Raw genomic sequence first — 17,500 nt, forward strand, 5'->3', positions numbered from 1 at the left:
CTCCCCACAAACAATTGTAATTGAGTTGTGGGTTGAGTTCAACTGACAGGCCAGATGGTTCGTGACAGACCTACAGCACCCCTGGGAAGCTGTACTACGGAGTTGGATGAACCATTAGTCTTTTTTCTTTCACGTAGGAGGTCATGTGGTTCCTTGTGGGACTCTGATTGGTCCGATCCTCTGTGGTTCGGCCGCCAGCCGAACGACAGCTCTGTTAATGATGTCGGACCACAACGCAAGGGAGCACGTTGTGGCATCAATTACTGGTGTCCACTCACAGAGTCTATGCACCCATTTCAAAGGAAATGGGTGAATTAAGTGAATGAAACGTAAACCAGAGTTGTAATTTAGAAGAAGCAATGTTTGAAGAAACTTGACGATGGCGCTGCAGAACTTTCCGTCTTATGAAACCGCATATTTAGGGAATGTTTTCGACAAGCATCATCAGACGATTTGGTTTACAAAGATACATCGTTACCTCTATCCTGTTATGTTTATAACACCCCTATAATATAAGAATTGAACAGCCCGTTAGCTGTGACAGACCGTGTTCCAATACCCGTACTTCCATGAGTATACTTAAAGGAAGTATACTATCCGCACTGTCTACTACGTTAATTTTTCAGATGTGAGTGCTGTTCCAAATCGAGTACTCCGTGGTGCACTAACCGGAAATGACGATCACGACTGCCGCCGCGGCTCCTCCTCCGCAATAAACATCCCGCTTTGAATGGTGAACTCTTTACGCCTAGCAGCTATAAAAAGCTATAAAACCAATAAAAACTACAAAATGACTCATGACTATTAATGCAGGCTATGTGGAAAATGCGCCGACTTTGGCTCAGCCTGGCTCCGCCTCTTCCGCTACGTAGCTAAGATGGCTGCCGTTGAGTACGGAAAGCGTCCTTCGATCCACACTTCACGATTAGCCCGTTTTGAGTACGACATCCGGGTCCTTGAAGTATACTTCTTTTCGCCAGATCTGAATTGGAACGTACTACGTACTTAAAATGTGGCTAGTAAGTACGGACGGTACGGGTATTGGAACACGGCGCATCTCTAAAGACACAAACATACGTCAAAAAAAAAGCAGGATCTTAATATCGTAGCCTATTCCTAATAGTTTTGTAAGATGCTACGCCTCGGTGTTCTGTTTCATAAATATTAGATTCCGATGTTAGCGTTATATCATAACCACCCAAGAGGTCACAATTGGAAAAAAAAGTGGGACAGCAGCCTGTGAATATCACATGTTTAATTAAGCTGCAATGTCGGAGGGCCACTGTAGACGACGACATATTACTTGTTGCATGAACACATGTAATTAATCTACATAGGCCTACACGGATGAGGTCAAAGCAGGCTGTTTGAAAATAGGCTGCGCACAGGCTAACTAACACTACAAAAACCATCATCCAGAAAAATTCACAGGATGCCTTCTTGGTTTTGAAATGGAAAATGTGTTTGTTCCTCATTACGGTCGCTGGCTCTTCTGTTTCTGAAGGGGAGTCGTGATTCAATATAGAGTGGACCGTATGGAGGAGAGACTAGTAGACTAAGACAGAGATAAAAACAATCTCTCTCTCTCTCTCTCTCTCTCTCTCTCTCTCTCTCTCTCTCTCTCTCTCTCTCTCTCTCTCTCTCTCTCTCTCTCTCTCCCCACCCCCCTCTCTTTTTCAATTCAATTCAAAATTCAATAACATTTTTCAATTATTTCTCTCCCCTCTCTCTTTCTCCTCCCACCGTCACTCTCCTCTCTGACTCCCCCTCCCTCCCTCTCTCCCTCCCCCTCCCTCTCTGTCTCGCACCCTCGTGTACCTCTCACCCTCGAGTCGGACCCTCAGCCGTCCCGGGAGAGGGCAGCGTGAACCGGGGGGAATTCAAATCGCTCCCGCTAGACTGCTGGCAGAGGCCGCCTGCTGGGGCTCCAGGGAGGGGGGACGGAAACACGGATACACACACGTGGACGAACAGGGACGGGTAAAGTTAGTTCCACGTTGGTCCTCGGCTAAACATTTTAAAAGTCTCTCGTGGTTTCGAATGCGATATAGATATCACTATCACCATGGCGACTGCATATGTTAAATAATAACAAAGACGTTGTGTACTTTCGCTTGTGAATGTTTGGCGTAGTCCCAACGTGAAACGCACTTCATATCATCGAAGGAACACACGACGGGTCTCACGGCAACTTTGAGGTCCGCCGAGTGACGACCACGTCCCGGGTGGAGGGGAGGGGGGAGAGGAGGTCTCAGAAGTGAACCACAGGGGGTTTTACTCGTGTTTTTGCCTTTACACGTCAAGAGTTCGTCCTGCTAATCACTCGTTTGGACCAAGGATTCGGCAAGAGTTTTTCGATAAGGTCATTTTTCTGGATGAACAACGCGGATCATAGCGCGTCGGTGGCCGGCCAGGGGGAGAGATAACCCCGCCATGGAGAGCGCGGAGAGCCGGTGGTGGAGTTGGCTGAGCCTGGGCTCCCTGCTCCTCGTTCTGTTCTCCGGTGAGTTGGTTTCCCCTTCCTATTCACGTCTTCTTGTTCTCTTTAGCCAAGCACAGTCGGGCACACTCGTCGTGAATTATTTCACAGGGGTTACAACAGTCCACGTTCATCCAAGTCTTGATGTTTTATTCATGAGTTAGCGGAGCGCCCTGGAGCCGCTAAACCGCACCGGCGCGGGGGTTGGGGGGTTCAGGGGAAACACACCATACCGGGACACAGCCGACCTCACCCCGTTTAAATGGACTCGACTTGAATGGTAGTTGAAGTATGGACGTTTTACGCTTTTCTTCTATCTCCGTGTCACCATAATAGTGGCAAGATTGATCTGGTAATCGGAGTTCAGTGTGTGGGTGAATGGGGGCTGATGATGCAGGGTTGGTGGTGGTGGTGGTTTTTGAGAAGACCCGACACACTGCCATTGTCTGCCCGGGTATCGAGAGACAGGAGCCGGGGGGCTAGGGGCAAGCGAGACCCATGCCTGGGACCACCCACTGAGCAGCTGGCCTGACCATGCAGGCATTAACATCAGAATAGGAAGCCTCTTATGTTCCCCTACGGCACCAAACCTGGGACAAGAGCCCACCTGGACGGCCCGTGTTGACTCTAGTGAAGGGTCCGGGTACAGACCCGTTGGTTTCTATTCCTCTTTGTTCTGAGCTGTAGAGCCCAAGTCGTTAATATGTTTAAACGGTGATGGTTGAGATAGAGCAGAGCTTTCCCCTGACACACACACAAGCGCACACATACAAGTGCACCGTGCACGCACGCACACAAACAGCTCACACATGCACACTGCCACACATATGCGCACTCACTCTCGCAGAGAGTGAAAAAACACACACTCATTCACGCATGCGCTATCACTCGCTCACACGCACGCGCGCATACACAGCCAAAAGTTCACGTCGAAAGTTATACTTCTTAAATCCACCAGTTATCCCAGCACTTTCAAAGACTGAAACACAATCAGGGGTCTACACGGCAGATCCAGACTCGCAGAGCTCCCCGGAGACCGAGAGCACCTGAACGCATAGTCCCGATAAAGTCGCACGACCTCCACATCTCCGGAGACGCGCGACCAAGTTAATTCCACGCGCACGCGCAGTCACGAAGTTGATCGTGGGTTCCGTCCACGTCATGCAATGCACGGTTCTCAGCTGAGTCAGTCAGACTCAGCTCCCCCCTCGTTCTCATTCTCAAACGATGGTGAAAGTCGGTCATCAATCAATGTTACAACTTTAACCAAACGTGTGTAGTTGATTATCGGATGTTTAACATATCAGCAAGATAATACTTTTGATTTAGCAATGATGGTTGGGGTCCGGGTTGGAGAACGAACCATGAAAGAATGAGACAGATTGACGAGACATTCAAATATTTGATTAATCTGGCATGACACAGGAAGTACAAAGACAGCATGCATTTATCATTTCACTGATATTGAATCATATTATCGTACACTCGCTCACTAAGCTTCTTCCCTCTTCACCACTCACAGTCAGTGACCAAACAGCGACTATTGGGTCTGGGAGGAGTTGAGTCTAAGAACAAATAAGACGAACGAGAGAGAAGAATCAGTTTGGTTTGTTCGTGTTAAAGATTCGTTTATTTGAACTGATTCGGTCGCGAACAACCCATCACAAGCCTCCAGTTTACGAGCATATCATAGGAGCGTCGGAATGTTAGCATTTGGTTTTTGGTCATGTCTTTTTTTGGGTCATTGTTTAGTCAATAATCGTAAAAGGCATTTGTCACGATTTTATGGACGTGAATTAGGATTTTATAATAAGACAGATCTGCTTCGGCCTCTCAATATGTGGCGGTATCACAGACCGAAAAATCCCATGATGCACTCTGATAAACATGGGCGAACTACTGTTTTTTAAACAACCCTTATTTCCACCACTTGCAACTGAATTTTTTAACACGTATGTTACGCAATTCGACAGCCGACATAATTCCGCTCCAAAAAATCCTGACAAATGCTCTTACGTGACATTGTGACGCGTTGGGGTCTTTTATGCATATTTCATCATACACATTGTGGTTTCTTGCTGCTCCAGTGTCTACTGGAAGGTGTTTTCCGAACAACTAAGATAACAGGTAGAGGGTCATTTGAGGAAAATCTCTCATTATTTAAATCATAAACTGTTCCAAACAGCAAAGCTCTCGAAGGCCTTGAGGTATCGTTAGATTCTACTTCATCTCTTTATAACGTTGCAGGTGTATTGGTTTGGTTTAACTGGGATTTGTTTTCGAGAAGAGACCTTTAACATAACAATAAAAAAAGGTGTGTGTGTGTGTGTGTGTGTGTGTGTGTGTGTGTGTGTGTGTGTGTGTGTGTGTGTGTGTGTGTGTGTGTGTGTGTGTGTGTGTGTGTGTGTGTGTGTGTGTGTGTGTGTGTGTGTGATTGTGACCGTAGAGAGAGAGAGGATCTTGTGTGTGTGTGTGTGTGTGTGTGTGTGTGTGTGTGTGTGTGTGTGTGTGTGTGTGTGTGTGTGTGTGTGTGTGTGTGTGTGTGTGTGTGTGTGGTGTGATTGTGACCGTAGAGAGAGAGAGGATCTTGTGTGTGTGTGTGTGTGTGTGTGTGTGTGTGTGTGTGTGTGTGTGTGTGTGTGTGTGTGTGTGTGTGTGTGTGTGTGTGTGTGTGTGTGTGTGTGTGTGTGAGGGAGCCCGATGGCGTTTGAGTCCATTTATATAAGAGACGATCAATTTTGCATCTTTTCTCGTCAGAGGGAATTTCGGTGGTGTGTGTACAAAAAAATGGTTTTCTTTGAAAGATTATCTTTGAATACATTTTCTTTCATCTTTGCCCTTTTTATCTTTCCCTTTTGAACTATGAGCTCCTTTGAGGAAAAAAAACCCCACTCCTGCATACTTCCTAGAACGTGTGATAGAAGTTTTAAAAAAGAGGGTGTTTGTATTTCTCTTTTGATTTCACCTGTGCAGTGCAAATAGGTCAGACCTCACGCATTCATATTGTGGTATCAACACACCAGTCCATAGGGGATACCAGTCGCACAACTTCGCCCAACACAAGAGGTCGGTAGAAGAGGTTAGCTGTAGCTAGTTCAGTTGGCATATATGCTTGTTAGTTTGATTGCTTGGATGGATAAAATTCCTTTTCGGTATTTTCAGTCATAAAGCGTGGCATTCGGATGGGAAGAACGCAACCTATGTACGTAACACAGGTGCTTTTATGTCTTGTGTTACCCAAGACATAAAGCAAGACACTTTGTCTTGCTTTTAACGATATTGAAAGTCACCTCGAGGCAACCGCCGCCGCATTGAACCTGTTGACAGCCTGGTTGCCATGGTGAAACGGGCCAACTGTTCCACCCGTGAGCCCAGTATAATAAACACAACTTCATGTCACTCAGTGTAGTGTAAAGCGAGAGGGAGAGGGTATTTTATAAGACGTTGGCAGTAAATTGTACGGGTACACCACCGTTGATGATGTTGGCGTCGTACCTACGAACCAAAATGTCCTGGAGCAGTTTAATGAGCTCTAAAAAGGTGTGTGTGTGTGTGTGTGTGTGTGTGTGTGTGTGTGTGTGTGTGTGTGTGTGTGTGTGTGTGTGTGTGTGTGTGTGTGTGTGTGTGTGTGTGTGTGTGTGTGTGTGTGTGTGTGTGTGTGTGTGTGTGTGTTACAGGCGTTGGTGAGGCCAAGTGTGATGATTGCGTGGAGTACTGCTGTGAAGGCACTCCACCCTTCTGCTGCTCCTACTATGCCTATGTGGGCGATGTCCTCTCGTAAGTACACATGCACGCGCGTTTATACACGAACACATGCACACATGTATACGCACGCAAGCAAATGCGCACGCAAATATAAAGCGTTTATCGGACACTGTCTTGAATTTTGTTCAAAGAATTTAAAAAAATCGCTGTTTTTTCACTGTTTTTTGTGAACCAGTTGTTATTGCTAGTTTGTACATGTGTGTGTGTTTGTGTGTGAGTGAAACAGTTCAACTAATTGTGTTCAACAGAACACGCTTGAACACATGTCTCGCTTTGACTAATCAAGCTACAATTGAACACAGCTGTTAATGCAGTAAAACAGAAGAGCACCTTAATTACATCCTATGATTATAATGAGATGTGGTTACATCTTCCCACGACATCTCAACGTTAAATTCCAGTTTCTAGACTTGGTAAACCCTTTACGGTGATGACGTCTGTCCGGACATTCCAGAACACAGTTCCAACCAAGAGGCCACCGGCCTAACCTGTTTTCCATTTGTGACCTTTGACCTGTGACCAGGCGCTGACCTGACATAAGTCAAGCATAGGGTCCAGTCCCAGGCTTCAAAAGGTTGTGTGGTCCATACCCCCTTCCCAACTGGACAGACACCCCACTGACACCCACTAACATCTGTCTTCTGTCTTCTGTGGGCGAGGTTACGATCAGCGTTGTGCCCCGGGAGAGTGAATCTGCCGTGGTCAAGGGTGTTAAGGAACTCAAGCTCTGATGTGCAGCGATGGAAGAGTAAAAGAAAACATATGCAAAGAAATTAGTAAAATAAAAAGTGCAATGTATTTAAGATCAGATCAACAGTCTCTCCGGTACCCACGTCGGGACTTCAACCCGACCTAAAGGAATTTGGTACCCACGTCGGGACTCCAAACCGACCGAAAGGAACTCGGTCCTTTCTCTGGGACTCCAACCCGGATTATAGTACTCTATTCTAGGACTCTAACCCAGATTCTAGGACTCTAACCCAGACACACGTCGGGACTCTAACCACGAACCAAAGGCCTTATTCTGGGACTCCGACCCAGACAGACGTCGGGACTCCAACCCAGACAGAACTCAGGCCTTTCTCTGGGACTCCAACCATACCTAAAGGAACTTGGTCCTTTCTCTGGGACTCCAACCGGGATTCTAGGACTCTAACCCAGACAGAACTTGGGTCTCAAACCCTTATCCTTTCTCTCTGGTATCAGATCATGTATCTTTCTGGTAAAAAATAGAAAATAAAGGGAAAATTAAAAAAGGCATTTTAATAATAAAATAGAAAATAATAATTTTAGAAAGTGCAATGTATTTAAGATTTAGCAGAAAGCTAAAGCAAACAACAAGCTAAAGTCGTTACTTATTCAGAGGCTGAATAATTAACTGAATTAACCGCCCTGACATTTTTAACTGACATTACTACTGTTTACTAGTATAACTACTACTACTACTAGTTGTTTTCAGGCACGTTTGTGACATAGAAAAAACCTAAAAGCATTTATGTAGCCTTTTGATTTACTAGCAGCGGGAAAGGAGTTGTTTTATTTCTAACAGGGTTTACCCACCTTAAGAAAACCTGCATACACACTCTTATTTTGGTTGAAATTGGATATCAGTTTGTGTTGAACCGCACCTGTCACAGGCTTAGGTAGTTTTAGGATTATGATTTCTCACTCTCAGCTGAAAGGAACTAGGTTTGATCCCTCCTACCTGTAAGCCTCCTTGGGCAGGACACTACTTAACCCCCCCCCCCTCCATCTCTATGACATATATCTTATTGTGTAAGTCCCCTTGGTTAAAAGTTTCTTGCTTTAATGAGATCTCTCTCTCTCTCTCTCTCTCTCTCTCTCTCTCTCTCTCTCTCTCTCTCTCTCTCTCTCTCTCTCTCTCTCTCTCTCTCTCTCTCTCTCTCTCTCTCTCTCTCTCTCTCTCTCTCTCTCTCTCTCTCTCAAAACCGTTCTCAAGCCTGGACACCATTTTCCTGCTATTTATGAATCATATGTTCTTGTGCCGCCTCTCCAATTTAATCATTCCTCACCTCTTCGGTTGCCATGGCAGCCCACAATCAATCTTCCCATGTTATCCGTCTGACTCGGCCACCTTGCTTGGGTTTGTGTGCGTGTGAGTGTGTGTTTGTGTGTCCCATTGCCTGTTTATTGGATTCTCAATGGTGTATTATTTTTTATGTGTGTGTGTCTGTTTTGAGTTGATTATAATATGTGCATTATTATAGATCATAAATAAATGTGTTTATTTGTGTGTGTGTGTGTGTGTGTGGTGGAGGGTGTGTGTGCATGCATAATCTTTCCCTGCACACCCTCCGCTTGACAATTGCTATAATTCTATTAATGTGGAATCTATTTTTTTTTATGTACTTTTAGTAATTTACTCAGCCTTCAGCATTATAAACAAGCAGGGGTGTGTGTCTACGTGTGTGTGTTTTTGTGCATGTGTGTGTGTGTGTGTGTGTGTGTGTGTGTGTGTGTGTGTGTGTGTGTGTGTGTGTGTGTGTGTGTGTGTGTGTGTGTGTGTGTGTGTGTGTGTGATCCATTCCAATTATTGCCAGCCTAACAATTTCTAGTGGAAATTAGTTTATAGTAATTTGCCTTATAAACAGATGTGTGTGTGTGTGTGTGTGTGTGCGCGCGTTGCAGGGGCACGGCGATCTCGGGCATCGTGTTTGGCGTGGTGTTCCTCATGGGCGCCATGGCGGCGTTGGTCCTGTGCGTGTGCATGTGCATGAAGAACGGGCGCGGGGCACGCGTCGACGTGTTCAGGACCTCCTACATCAACAGCGTGACCCAGGGTTACCCAGGTACCCTCACTCACTCACTCACTCACTCACTCACTCACTCACTCACTCACTCACTCACTCACTCACTCACTCACTCACTCACTCACTCACTGCCTCATGCACACACTTACTCACTCACTCACTCCCTCCCTCACTCACTCACTCACTCACTCACTCACTCACTCACTCACTCACTCACTCACTCACTCACTCACTCACTCACTCACTCACTCACTCACTCACGCACACACTCACTGCCTCATGCACACACTTACTCCCTCACACTCACTCACTCACTCACTCACTCACTCACTCACTCACTCACTCACTCACTCACTCACTCACTCACTCACTCACTCACTCACTCACTCACTCACTCACTCAATGCCTCATGCACACACTTACTCACTCACTCCCTCCCTCACTCCCTCCCTCACTCACTCACTTACTCACTCACTCACTCACTCACTCACTCACTCACTCACTCACTCACTCACTCACTCACTCACTCACTCACTTACTCACTCACTCACTCACTCCCTCACGCACACACTCACTGCCTCATGCACACACTTACTCCCTCACACTCACTCACTCACTCACTCACTCACTCACCTCACTCACTCACTCACTCACTCACTCACTCACTCACTCACTCACTCACTGCCTCATGCACACACTTACTCCCTCTCACTCACTCACTCACTCACTCACTCACTCACTCACTCACTCACTCACTCACTCACTCACTCACTCACTCACTCACTCACTCACTCACTCACTCACTCACTGCCTCATGCACACACTTACTCCCTCACACTCATGCACCTTCACCCACAAACTCACGCACCTACACACGCACACGCACACACACACTCATGCATGTACATGAGTCTGTAGGTGTATATGTGTGTGCGTGAGTGAAGGTGAAGGTGTGGTGTTGATCTGTGTGTTTGTGTGTGTGGGTCTCAGTGAAGGCGTGTGTGTGCACACGTGCGTGCATCTGCGTGCACGTGTGAAACCCTAGCCGTCATGCTAGCAGGCAGGGGAGTGGAACAAAGAGAGTTCTCAAGAATGGATGGGTGTAATATTCCTCATGCTACACCCTCACCTGCGGCAGTCACAGTCTCCCCCCCCCCCCCCCCCCCCCCCCCCCAACCCAACTGAAATCAAAGGGCTCAAAGCTGTGATGGAGTACGAACGTGACACGTGTACATGAACCCGGCTATGGAATAATACATGGCTTTTTCCACTGGGTTCCTCTCTCATTGTTGACACAGCGCATTAAACAAAGGGTCCCCGCTATGTGGGAGGTTTTGTTTGGCTAGCAAACAGACAATGTACTTCCGTGATGTGGTTCACCGTTGAACACAATTGTGCCATAAACACAGGCCGGAAACACATCTGATGTCATCCTTTCAGTTGTGCAATCTGGTATTTAATGGAAAGGTTTTATGTCCTCTGGACTTTTTGAAGTTTTGTTTTAAGGACTCTTTGTCAGTTGCGCCTCACAACGTAAAAAAACCCAGAGAGAATGTTCGGCGACATTGCACACTGCAGAACGTTGAGAGTTTATCATTTATTAGTCTATTGGCCTTGTCAAGAGTTCGTCCCTGCCAATGTAAGCACTTGGTCAATTCCTCCACCAGAGGGCGCTACTCTTCCACTCAAGACGCGAAAATGTAAACGCTGGCGACGCTTCCCCTTGAACATTTATGAACTAGCAGTCCATAAGAAAATAACGTTTTATGTTTGAATAAAAAAATTATAAAAATTGACAGGCTATCAGTTGAGAAAATATAATTTTTACAGAGGTTTCACCTTAGGACAAATGCAGGTATCTAGTGTAGTCTACTACCTTGGCCCTTGTACTTAAAGAAAGCACGCCTTCAATTAGTGTTGAGTGTCATCTGTGTTTGTCCTACGATGACCCCTCTGTGAAAAGGGTCTATCGGGCTTGTACGTCGTGACTTTTACATAGCAATGACCATCTTCATCTCTGAGGTAAAGGAGCGTAGGAATGCTTTTGGTAGTAATGGCGTCTTGGTTATTGTTCAGTTATGAATGGTGAAATTATTTAGTCATTGTGGGGGGACATTGCTGTGTTCGAAAATGTCACAGCGTTTCTCATGGGAGATGTGGCAAAACAAAGTTTTGATTAGCCTACATTACGGTATATTTACGTTGATGTTACTACAACTCGCCCTGAGCATCAGAAAATGGCAGAGTATTACCAACAGAAACTCCCATGATGCATTCTGATGTACAAGCCCTATTGGGATGTGATATCGCTCCACGAAGCAAGTGTTTTTTATTATATTATTATATTATTTATTTGATTATTATTATTCAATATGCACTAACATTGGGCCATTCTGGATAATGCAAATTAAACATTATTATTATTCTTCTCCTCCTCCTCCTGCTCCACCTCCTCCTCCTCTTCCTCTTCCTCTTCCTCTTCCTCCCCCTGCTCCCTCCTCCTCCCCCTCCTCCTCCTCCTCCTCCTCACCCCTCTCCTCCTCCCCCTCCTCGCTCTCCTCCTCCTCCTCCTCCTCCTCCTGCTCCTCCTCCTCTTCCTCCCTCTCCTCCTCCTCCTCCTCCTCGCTCTCCTCCCCCTCCTCCTCCTCCTCCTCCCCCCTCTCCTCCTCCTCCTCCTCCTCCTCCCTCTCCTCCTCTCGCAGGTCCCCCGCCCCCCTACAACTACGACTACGAGATGTACCCTCCCTCCCCGCGCCCCCCCCCCTACACCCCAACACCGGCCCGGCCCGACAACTACTCCCCCCCACCCCCTTATCCCGGCTGTGCCCTGAAGTGAACTCACCCCCCCCCCCCCCCTCCCCCGCTGCTGCCAGCCCAGACGAAACCCCCGGCGGACATTTTGACACTGGATCACTGAGCGGGGTGTTTGTGTGTTTGGACATCCTTCTTATTTTGTATTCTTTTTGGGTCGATGTGTGTGCATCTCGTTCCCTAAAAGAATGTGAACGTAATATGCCTCTTTGCATATTTGCCCAAAGCAATGCCAACTACCCCTACCACCCTAACCCTGGGTTAGGGTGGTAGGGGTAGATGGGATTGGGGTAGTCTGGGCGACAGACATCTGCCGAGCGGAACCCCCGTTCAGTATCCGTCCATTCTGGTCGAGAGTTTTGGACGATGTAGAATGTTTTATTGCACACGGGACTCTTATTTGGGTCGCAGGAAAGGTCAAAGGTCATCTGCTGTAATCTCGCGCACGGCGGAACTTCATATGTGATACATGATTTTAAAGTGTATATCTATTTTTTCCGATAGTTTGTGTGACAATGTTGAAGACTCGGCGGTTGATACTGAATCGTTGGTTTGGGTTTGTCTTACTTGAAAACAGTGTTGTGGAGCTGTGGCTGAAACGTGGAGTCGTCCACCTGACTTATGTAATACTTTGAATGGTTTCTTGTATTTGCCCCCCAACAAAGTCGTAGAGATGGGATTTTGGACTCCTGTGTGAATGATCTGTGATCCCTCATCCCGGAGGACATTGGACTGCATACAATTTGAAAAATAAATAGATTGTAGTCTATGTGTGCTGTTTCTCTATCTGTGTACATAAATACAAAATCATATTAAAATTAATTTGAAATAATAAAAGTTGAATCAACGATTTCTTTCTCCCCAAAAAATAAATCACAGCGCAATTTTGTGTCTGTGTGTGTGCGCGCGCCCGCGTGCGTCTGCGCATGCGCGCCCCCTTCCACTCCGTTCTCCCGTCTCAGGTCAGGTGATCCCGGGAGCGAGCAGCTGGGAAACCCTCGGAATCGTTCGCCATCAAACGACGACGAGAGACGAGCGGCAACTGTCAGCACAGGCAGCACACACCGACACATCCACAACGAACCGACACACACGCACACACGTATAAACACCCCGGCTAAGGACGTGTTTTGGCCCCCCCGACAAGACCACCAGCAATGGGCGACCGCGTAGCGTTACTGCTGCTGGCTCTGGCGACTTCTGCTCTGGCTCTGGAGGTAAGGAGATGGTAACACAAAAATGGGACTTATGGTGGATAAAACCCCCGGTGCAGGGTCTCATCTCCCCCGTCACATCACTGTGGGTCTCCCGTGGTGGAGCTGCGTATTGAGTCGGGAATCGGGAATGTTTCCCGGCTGTAGGGGGGGAGATGACTGCAGTATGGGGGTCACATGATGACAGCCGAGAGTTATTGTGGTGTTTTTGTGTAGCGGATTAAACGCGGACTGGTAACGGCGGCGCGTGTTGACAGTGTGAGCTGGTCCAGTATTGCCTGCTCATGCTGCGCTTTATCGGGACCACGTATGCGGTGGTGGTACTTCATGGTCGATTAATTATAATTAATCCCGTTTTCACCCATGCCTGTTTCCGTAGCTAGTCGTGGTGTACGTGTTTGAGCTCCCTTGTTGTGTTAAACTGTGTTATTTGACCCATTGTCCTGCTCCACACCGCGTCGTCTATTTTCGGTGTCCCCGGGGCATAGTTAAGGCAGTGGGCGTGTTTCGACGTTTTTCCTCTCCCTGAAAATCAAACATTACCTTTTTATTTTATTGTTTTTTTCTCCTAAAAAAACGCACCCGATATACCGTTACACTTTTCACGGAAAACGTATAACGGAAGATGGGTATCGTACAACGGTAACGTTGATTAAAAAATCCGTTGGTCCATTCCCGACATATTTGAGTTGAGGGTGAAGAACAGGGAGGTGGAGGCAAGATGGCGGCGGTGCACTGCAGCATTCCACCGAGGGCTGGGAAACCGGGAAGCCAGCGGAAAGCCTTTCAACCTACCAGCGTAGTTAGGATTGTTTTGTTCACCCCAGCCCCATCGCCCTCTCTCTCTCTCTCTCTCTCTCTCTGTTTGTTATTTCGTGTGACAGTCACCAGCAGAACGTCTATTCGATGTGTTGCTGTCCTAAAACCATCTCGTCTGTTTTTTGCCCATACCCTGAATTATGGACGCTCAATTGTAAATGCACCATATAAGGTGTGTGTGTGTGTGTGTGTGTGTGTGTGTGTGTGTGTGTGTGGACGTATAATAATCAAAGAATAGCTGTTCGACGTGTCGATGGCACTAAACAATTTATAATTCCTCAATTTTCTAATATGGCAACATTGGTTGTTGGACAAATAAAGCTTTTGAACTTTGAAACAAATGACAATCTTGGTGGGTTAGCTGTCGTTCACCTTTTTAATGATGCTATTTTGCTTTTTATGGTTCTTGCACTGATTCCACCAAGGCTCTCTCAGATTAAACGATTGTAGATATTAATTGGCTTTATTAAATCTGCAGATCAATGGCTAATAATTTTCATTGCGATGCTGCCAAAACGCCCCATGCAATCTCAGTGTTTAGACACTTGTCCTTAGTTGAAACACACACACTGCTTTCTCTGGCTACGGGGGCTTTAAATACACCACTTCCCTTGACATGGGGGTGGGTGGGTGTGAACGAGGAGTGGGGTTGCCAGCCTTTGTGTTTGATTGTTTGTGTGTGTGTTGGTCCCCATCCCCCCCCCCCCACCCCATCCTCCAGGGACACAGTCCTTGGATAGCCAGTCTTGTTTGTGTGGACAGACCAACACTGCAGTCTCTGAGCCCTGGGCGTATCAGGCTGCTCTCCAACTAACCTCCATCGCCATCACCCCCCACCCCCCCCCTGCGCCACCATTAGCACGCGCTAACGCCGTGATGCTAGCCAGTGGCTTGTGCCAGCCAACCCTTCCCTCGTCCGCCACAGTCCTTTTCTCTGTTAGGAAGTGGAGTTAATCCACCCGCCTTCCTGCCAGACATTCACTTCCTTCTGTGTCTTCTTTTCTCTCTCTTACCTCTTTCGCTCTCGCCTTCGCTCGCTCGTGGGCTCCGTCTGTCGTCCGCGGCAATTATGAAGATATCCTCTCTCGCCATTGATTTGAATCTCTTCTGTTCGAATCGATTTTCCTTCCGCACCTCATTTCATCTCTCTCCCGTGTCTCATATCCTATTCCCCCCCCCCCCCCCTGTCTATCCCCCCCCCCCCCCCCTGGATCCGACACGCTTCCTCGTGACAGGGGGAGGTGAGAGACGACTTAAGTATCCGTTTTCAGAAAAAATTAAATATATATATTGGACACGGCCAAGGCAAGCCTTCCTCAGTTGGGGATGACATGAATTCAATCGTGCAAGGCCCTTCCCCATCCCCCCCTCCCCCACCCCACAGCGAAACGGGCCGCAATTCCTTGTAGTCATTATTGTTTCAGTGGGTTTTCGATTATTTAGTTGTCAACGTGTTGTGCCGTGGTTGCATACACAATCCCTGTGGAAAACTGCAATCGCACAAACACCAGCTCTGTATCTCTGTCCGACACGCTGTTATCACTGCCTATCTCTTCACATCCGACAGCGCTGTCGTTGACCTATGACCCTTTTAGGCAGTATAATCCCCCTTCCCCCGCGGTCCGTCCGTCTGTTCCGTGTCTCAATACTGCTCCATCATCACACGCAGCACGCGCTCACTCCCATGTCCCCTGACCGATTCTTCCACCCAGCGATCCATCGGGTAACGCTTGAACCAGAACAGTTTCACCGTGTTGTGGGGGGAAAAAAAAAATTAGACAATCTATTTTTGTGCGAGAGTCGTTTGCCGCGCGGCCCGTCTCCGTTTCTCTTCCCACCGCGCATCGATTCGCTGCGGCTGAGCGGCCGATAGGAGCGATTGCTCTCGCCGACGGCCTCTGTGCCCCGTTCAGCATGCTGAATCGGCCCGAAAAACCGCAGGCAAGGACCGACCGGTGCCAACGTTGCGGGGGCGAGACGCCGCACAAACTAGGTGCCCCAGACGTCCTCCGGAGGCCCGACGTTGTCTTGACGTCCGATCGTGGTGGCACCCATTTTTCGGGGGGGGAGCCTTACTACCCGATCTATGCTTACGGAGCCCTGATCAATAGACCATTGTAGCCCTACCCCTCCCTCTAATGCCCCACCTTAGGTTTCCGAGCATTGCGTATGAGAGCAGGGGCAATGGCTAAATTGTTGTACGCCATCTTCCTCGCTCTCTCAGAACCGTTAATATCCATGGGAATGATCTGGATCGTTTGTCACGTCGAAGACGGAGGGAGAGCGAGAGAGGCAGTTTTAGCTCGGCCGTGAGCGGCGACGGTTAGCGCCATAGATCAGCTCCGCCCCAGTTCTGCTGAGCTGGCAGTCACAGCGAAAAAGCATTAAGAAGGCTGGCTCGGACACACACACACACACACACACACACACTGCATCCATCACAGGAAGAACCATCGCCAACAGATATGCTCAGTTCACCCTTTCATTCACTCAAACACAAACACTCCCCTCGCTTGCGGGGGAGGTCAAGGTGACTACATGCTGAATCATCTGTGGGTGTGTTTTTTGGCTCTCATTGGAACACACGCCCACCCCAGTCAAACAGAACAGTAGCCCAAGGCGTCATAAGTGTGTGTGTGTCTGTGTGTGTGTGTGTGTGTGCGACGACCGTGAGAGACTTTCGGTAGACCTAGTCCTCAACTGACTTGGACTTGGGAACCAACCAGCCAATCCCATTTACCAGTGTTGACTCGTGTAATGAAGCAAGCAACCACACATCAGGGTACGCCACAGCCATGTTGGGGCCTAGCCACGGACACTGCAGACAAAGGACCTCTTCAACAAGCCCTAATCACAGGGGACTTTTGGTAGAGGTTCCGCGCGGCTAGGAGGTCTTTTAGGGTTTAACGTGATCAGACCTACTTCGTATTCTTTCCTCTTGAAATGCAGCAATTTCGGTGAACGCAGGGAATGGAGTGAAGACGTTGCGTTATAGCAGTTATTTTAACTGCGTTGGGATTCAAGCACTAAGCAAATATGTGTCGAGATGATGAGACCAGTAGTTCAGATGTTCTGTCTGATATAAATGTCAAGTCATGCTAACAATGGTAACGTCTCGTCGTCACAAGTGCAGAGAAACGCAGTCGTTTGCCTTCGAAGGTAAGCCTACACTCAACACAAGGACAGAGCAAATTGTAAAGAGAAAAGGTAATGAAATTGAAACAGCCCTATCGACCGGCCTTGTAAACAAACGGGGACAGAAAGAATCGAATCTCCCCCACCGCAGCACTACCATCAATATAACGTAAAATATATACCGTACCCATTAAGAGGCTCTCATTCCAGGAATGGTTATGGTTTTACGCACTTGATTTCAGAAACGGGGCCGTCTCTGTCATAGCGCACATTTGTAATACGATCGATGTGTGTTCAAGCAAGGTGAGCTCTTTGAGAATGTCTGCCTAAAGAAAATGGACTATAATGCCACACAAAATAAACAATGGAGGAAAAATGGGCCAGTCCTTGTAAAAGGTGGAGTCCCGGCGACATTTTGTTCCTCCTCAGATACAGAAGCTGTTATGTACAGGTTGATAGCCCCCCCCCATAAGCAACGTCTCATAGTCTTACTGGGATAAAAGTCA

General features: G+C 47.7%; 2 protein-coding genes across 2 annotated transcripts in view; both read left to right on the forward strand.

The window, feature by feature from the left end:
* Positions 1 to 1,854: 1,854 nt before the first annotated feature.
* Positions 1,855 to 11,851, forward strand: cyyr1 (cysteine/tyrosine-rich 1). The gene is made up of 4 exons (XM_056589148.1): positions 1,855 to 2,503; positions 6,157 to 6,256; positions 8,894 to 9,054; positions 11,718 to 11,851. The coding sequence occupies exons 1-4, from the start codon at positions 2,434 to 2,436 to the stop codon at positions 11,849 to 11,851; spliced, it is 465 nt and encodes a 154-aa protein (XP_056445123.1). The 5' UTR covers positions 1,855 to 2,433.
* Positions 11,852 to 12,800: 949 nt separating this feature from the next.
* The window catches only part of appa (amyloid beta (A4) precursor protein a), a 45,333-nt gene continuing 40,633 nt past the window's right edge, over positions 12,801 to 17,500 (forward strand). Inside the window, exon 1 of the mRNA XM_056587931.1 lies at positions 12,801 to 13,043. Coding sequence (XP_056443906.1) covers positions 12,984 to 13,043 — 60 coding nt within the window. The 5' untranslated portion in view covers positions 12,801 to 12,983. The remainder of the gene's footprint in view (positions 13,044 to 17,500) is intronic.

Source organism: Gadus chalcogrammus, chromosome 4 (assembly GCF_026213295.1).
Source record: "Gadus chalcogrammus isolate NIFS_2021 chromosome 4, NIFS_Gcha_1.0, whole genome shotgun sequence".
NCBI classification, from domain to species: Eukaryota; Metazoa; Chordata; class Actinopteri; order Gadiformes; family Gadidae; genus Gadus; species Gadus chalcogrammus.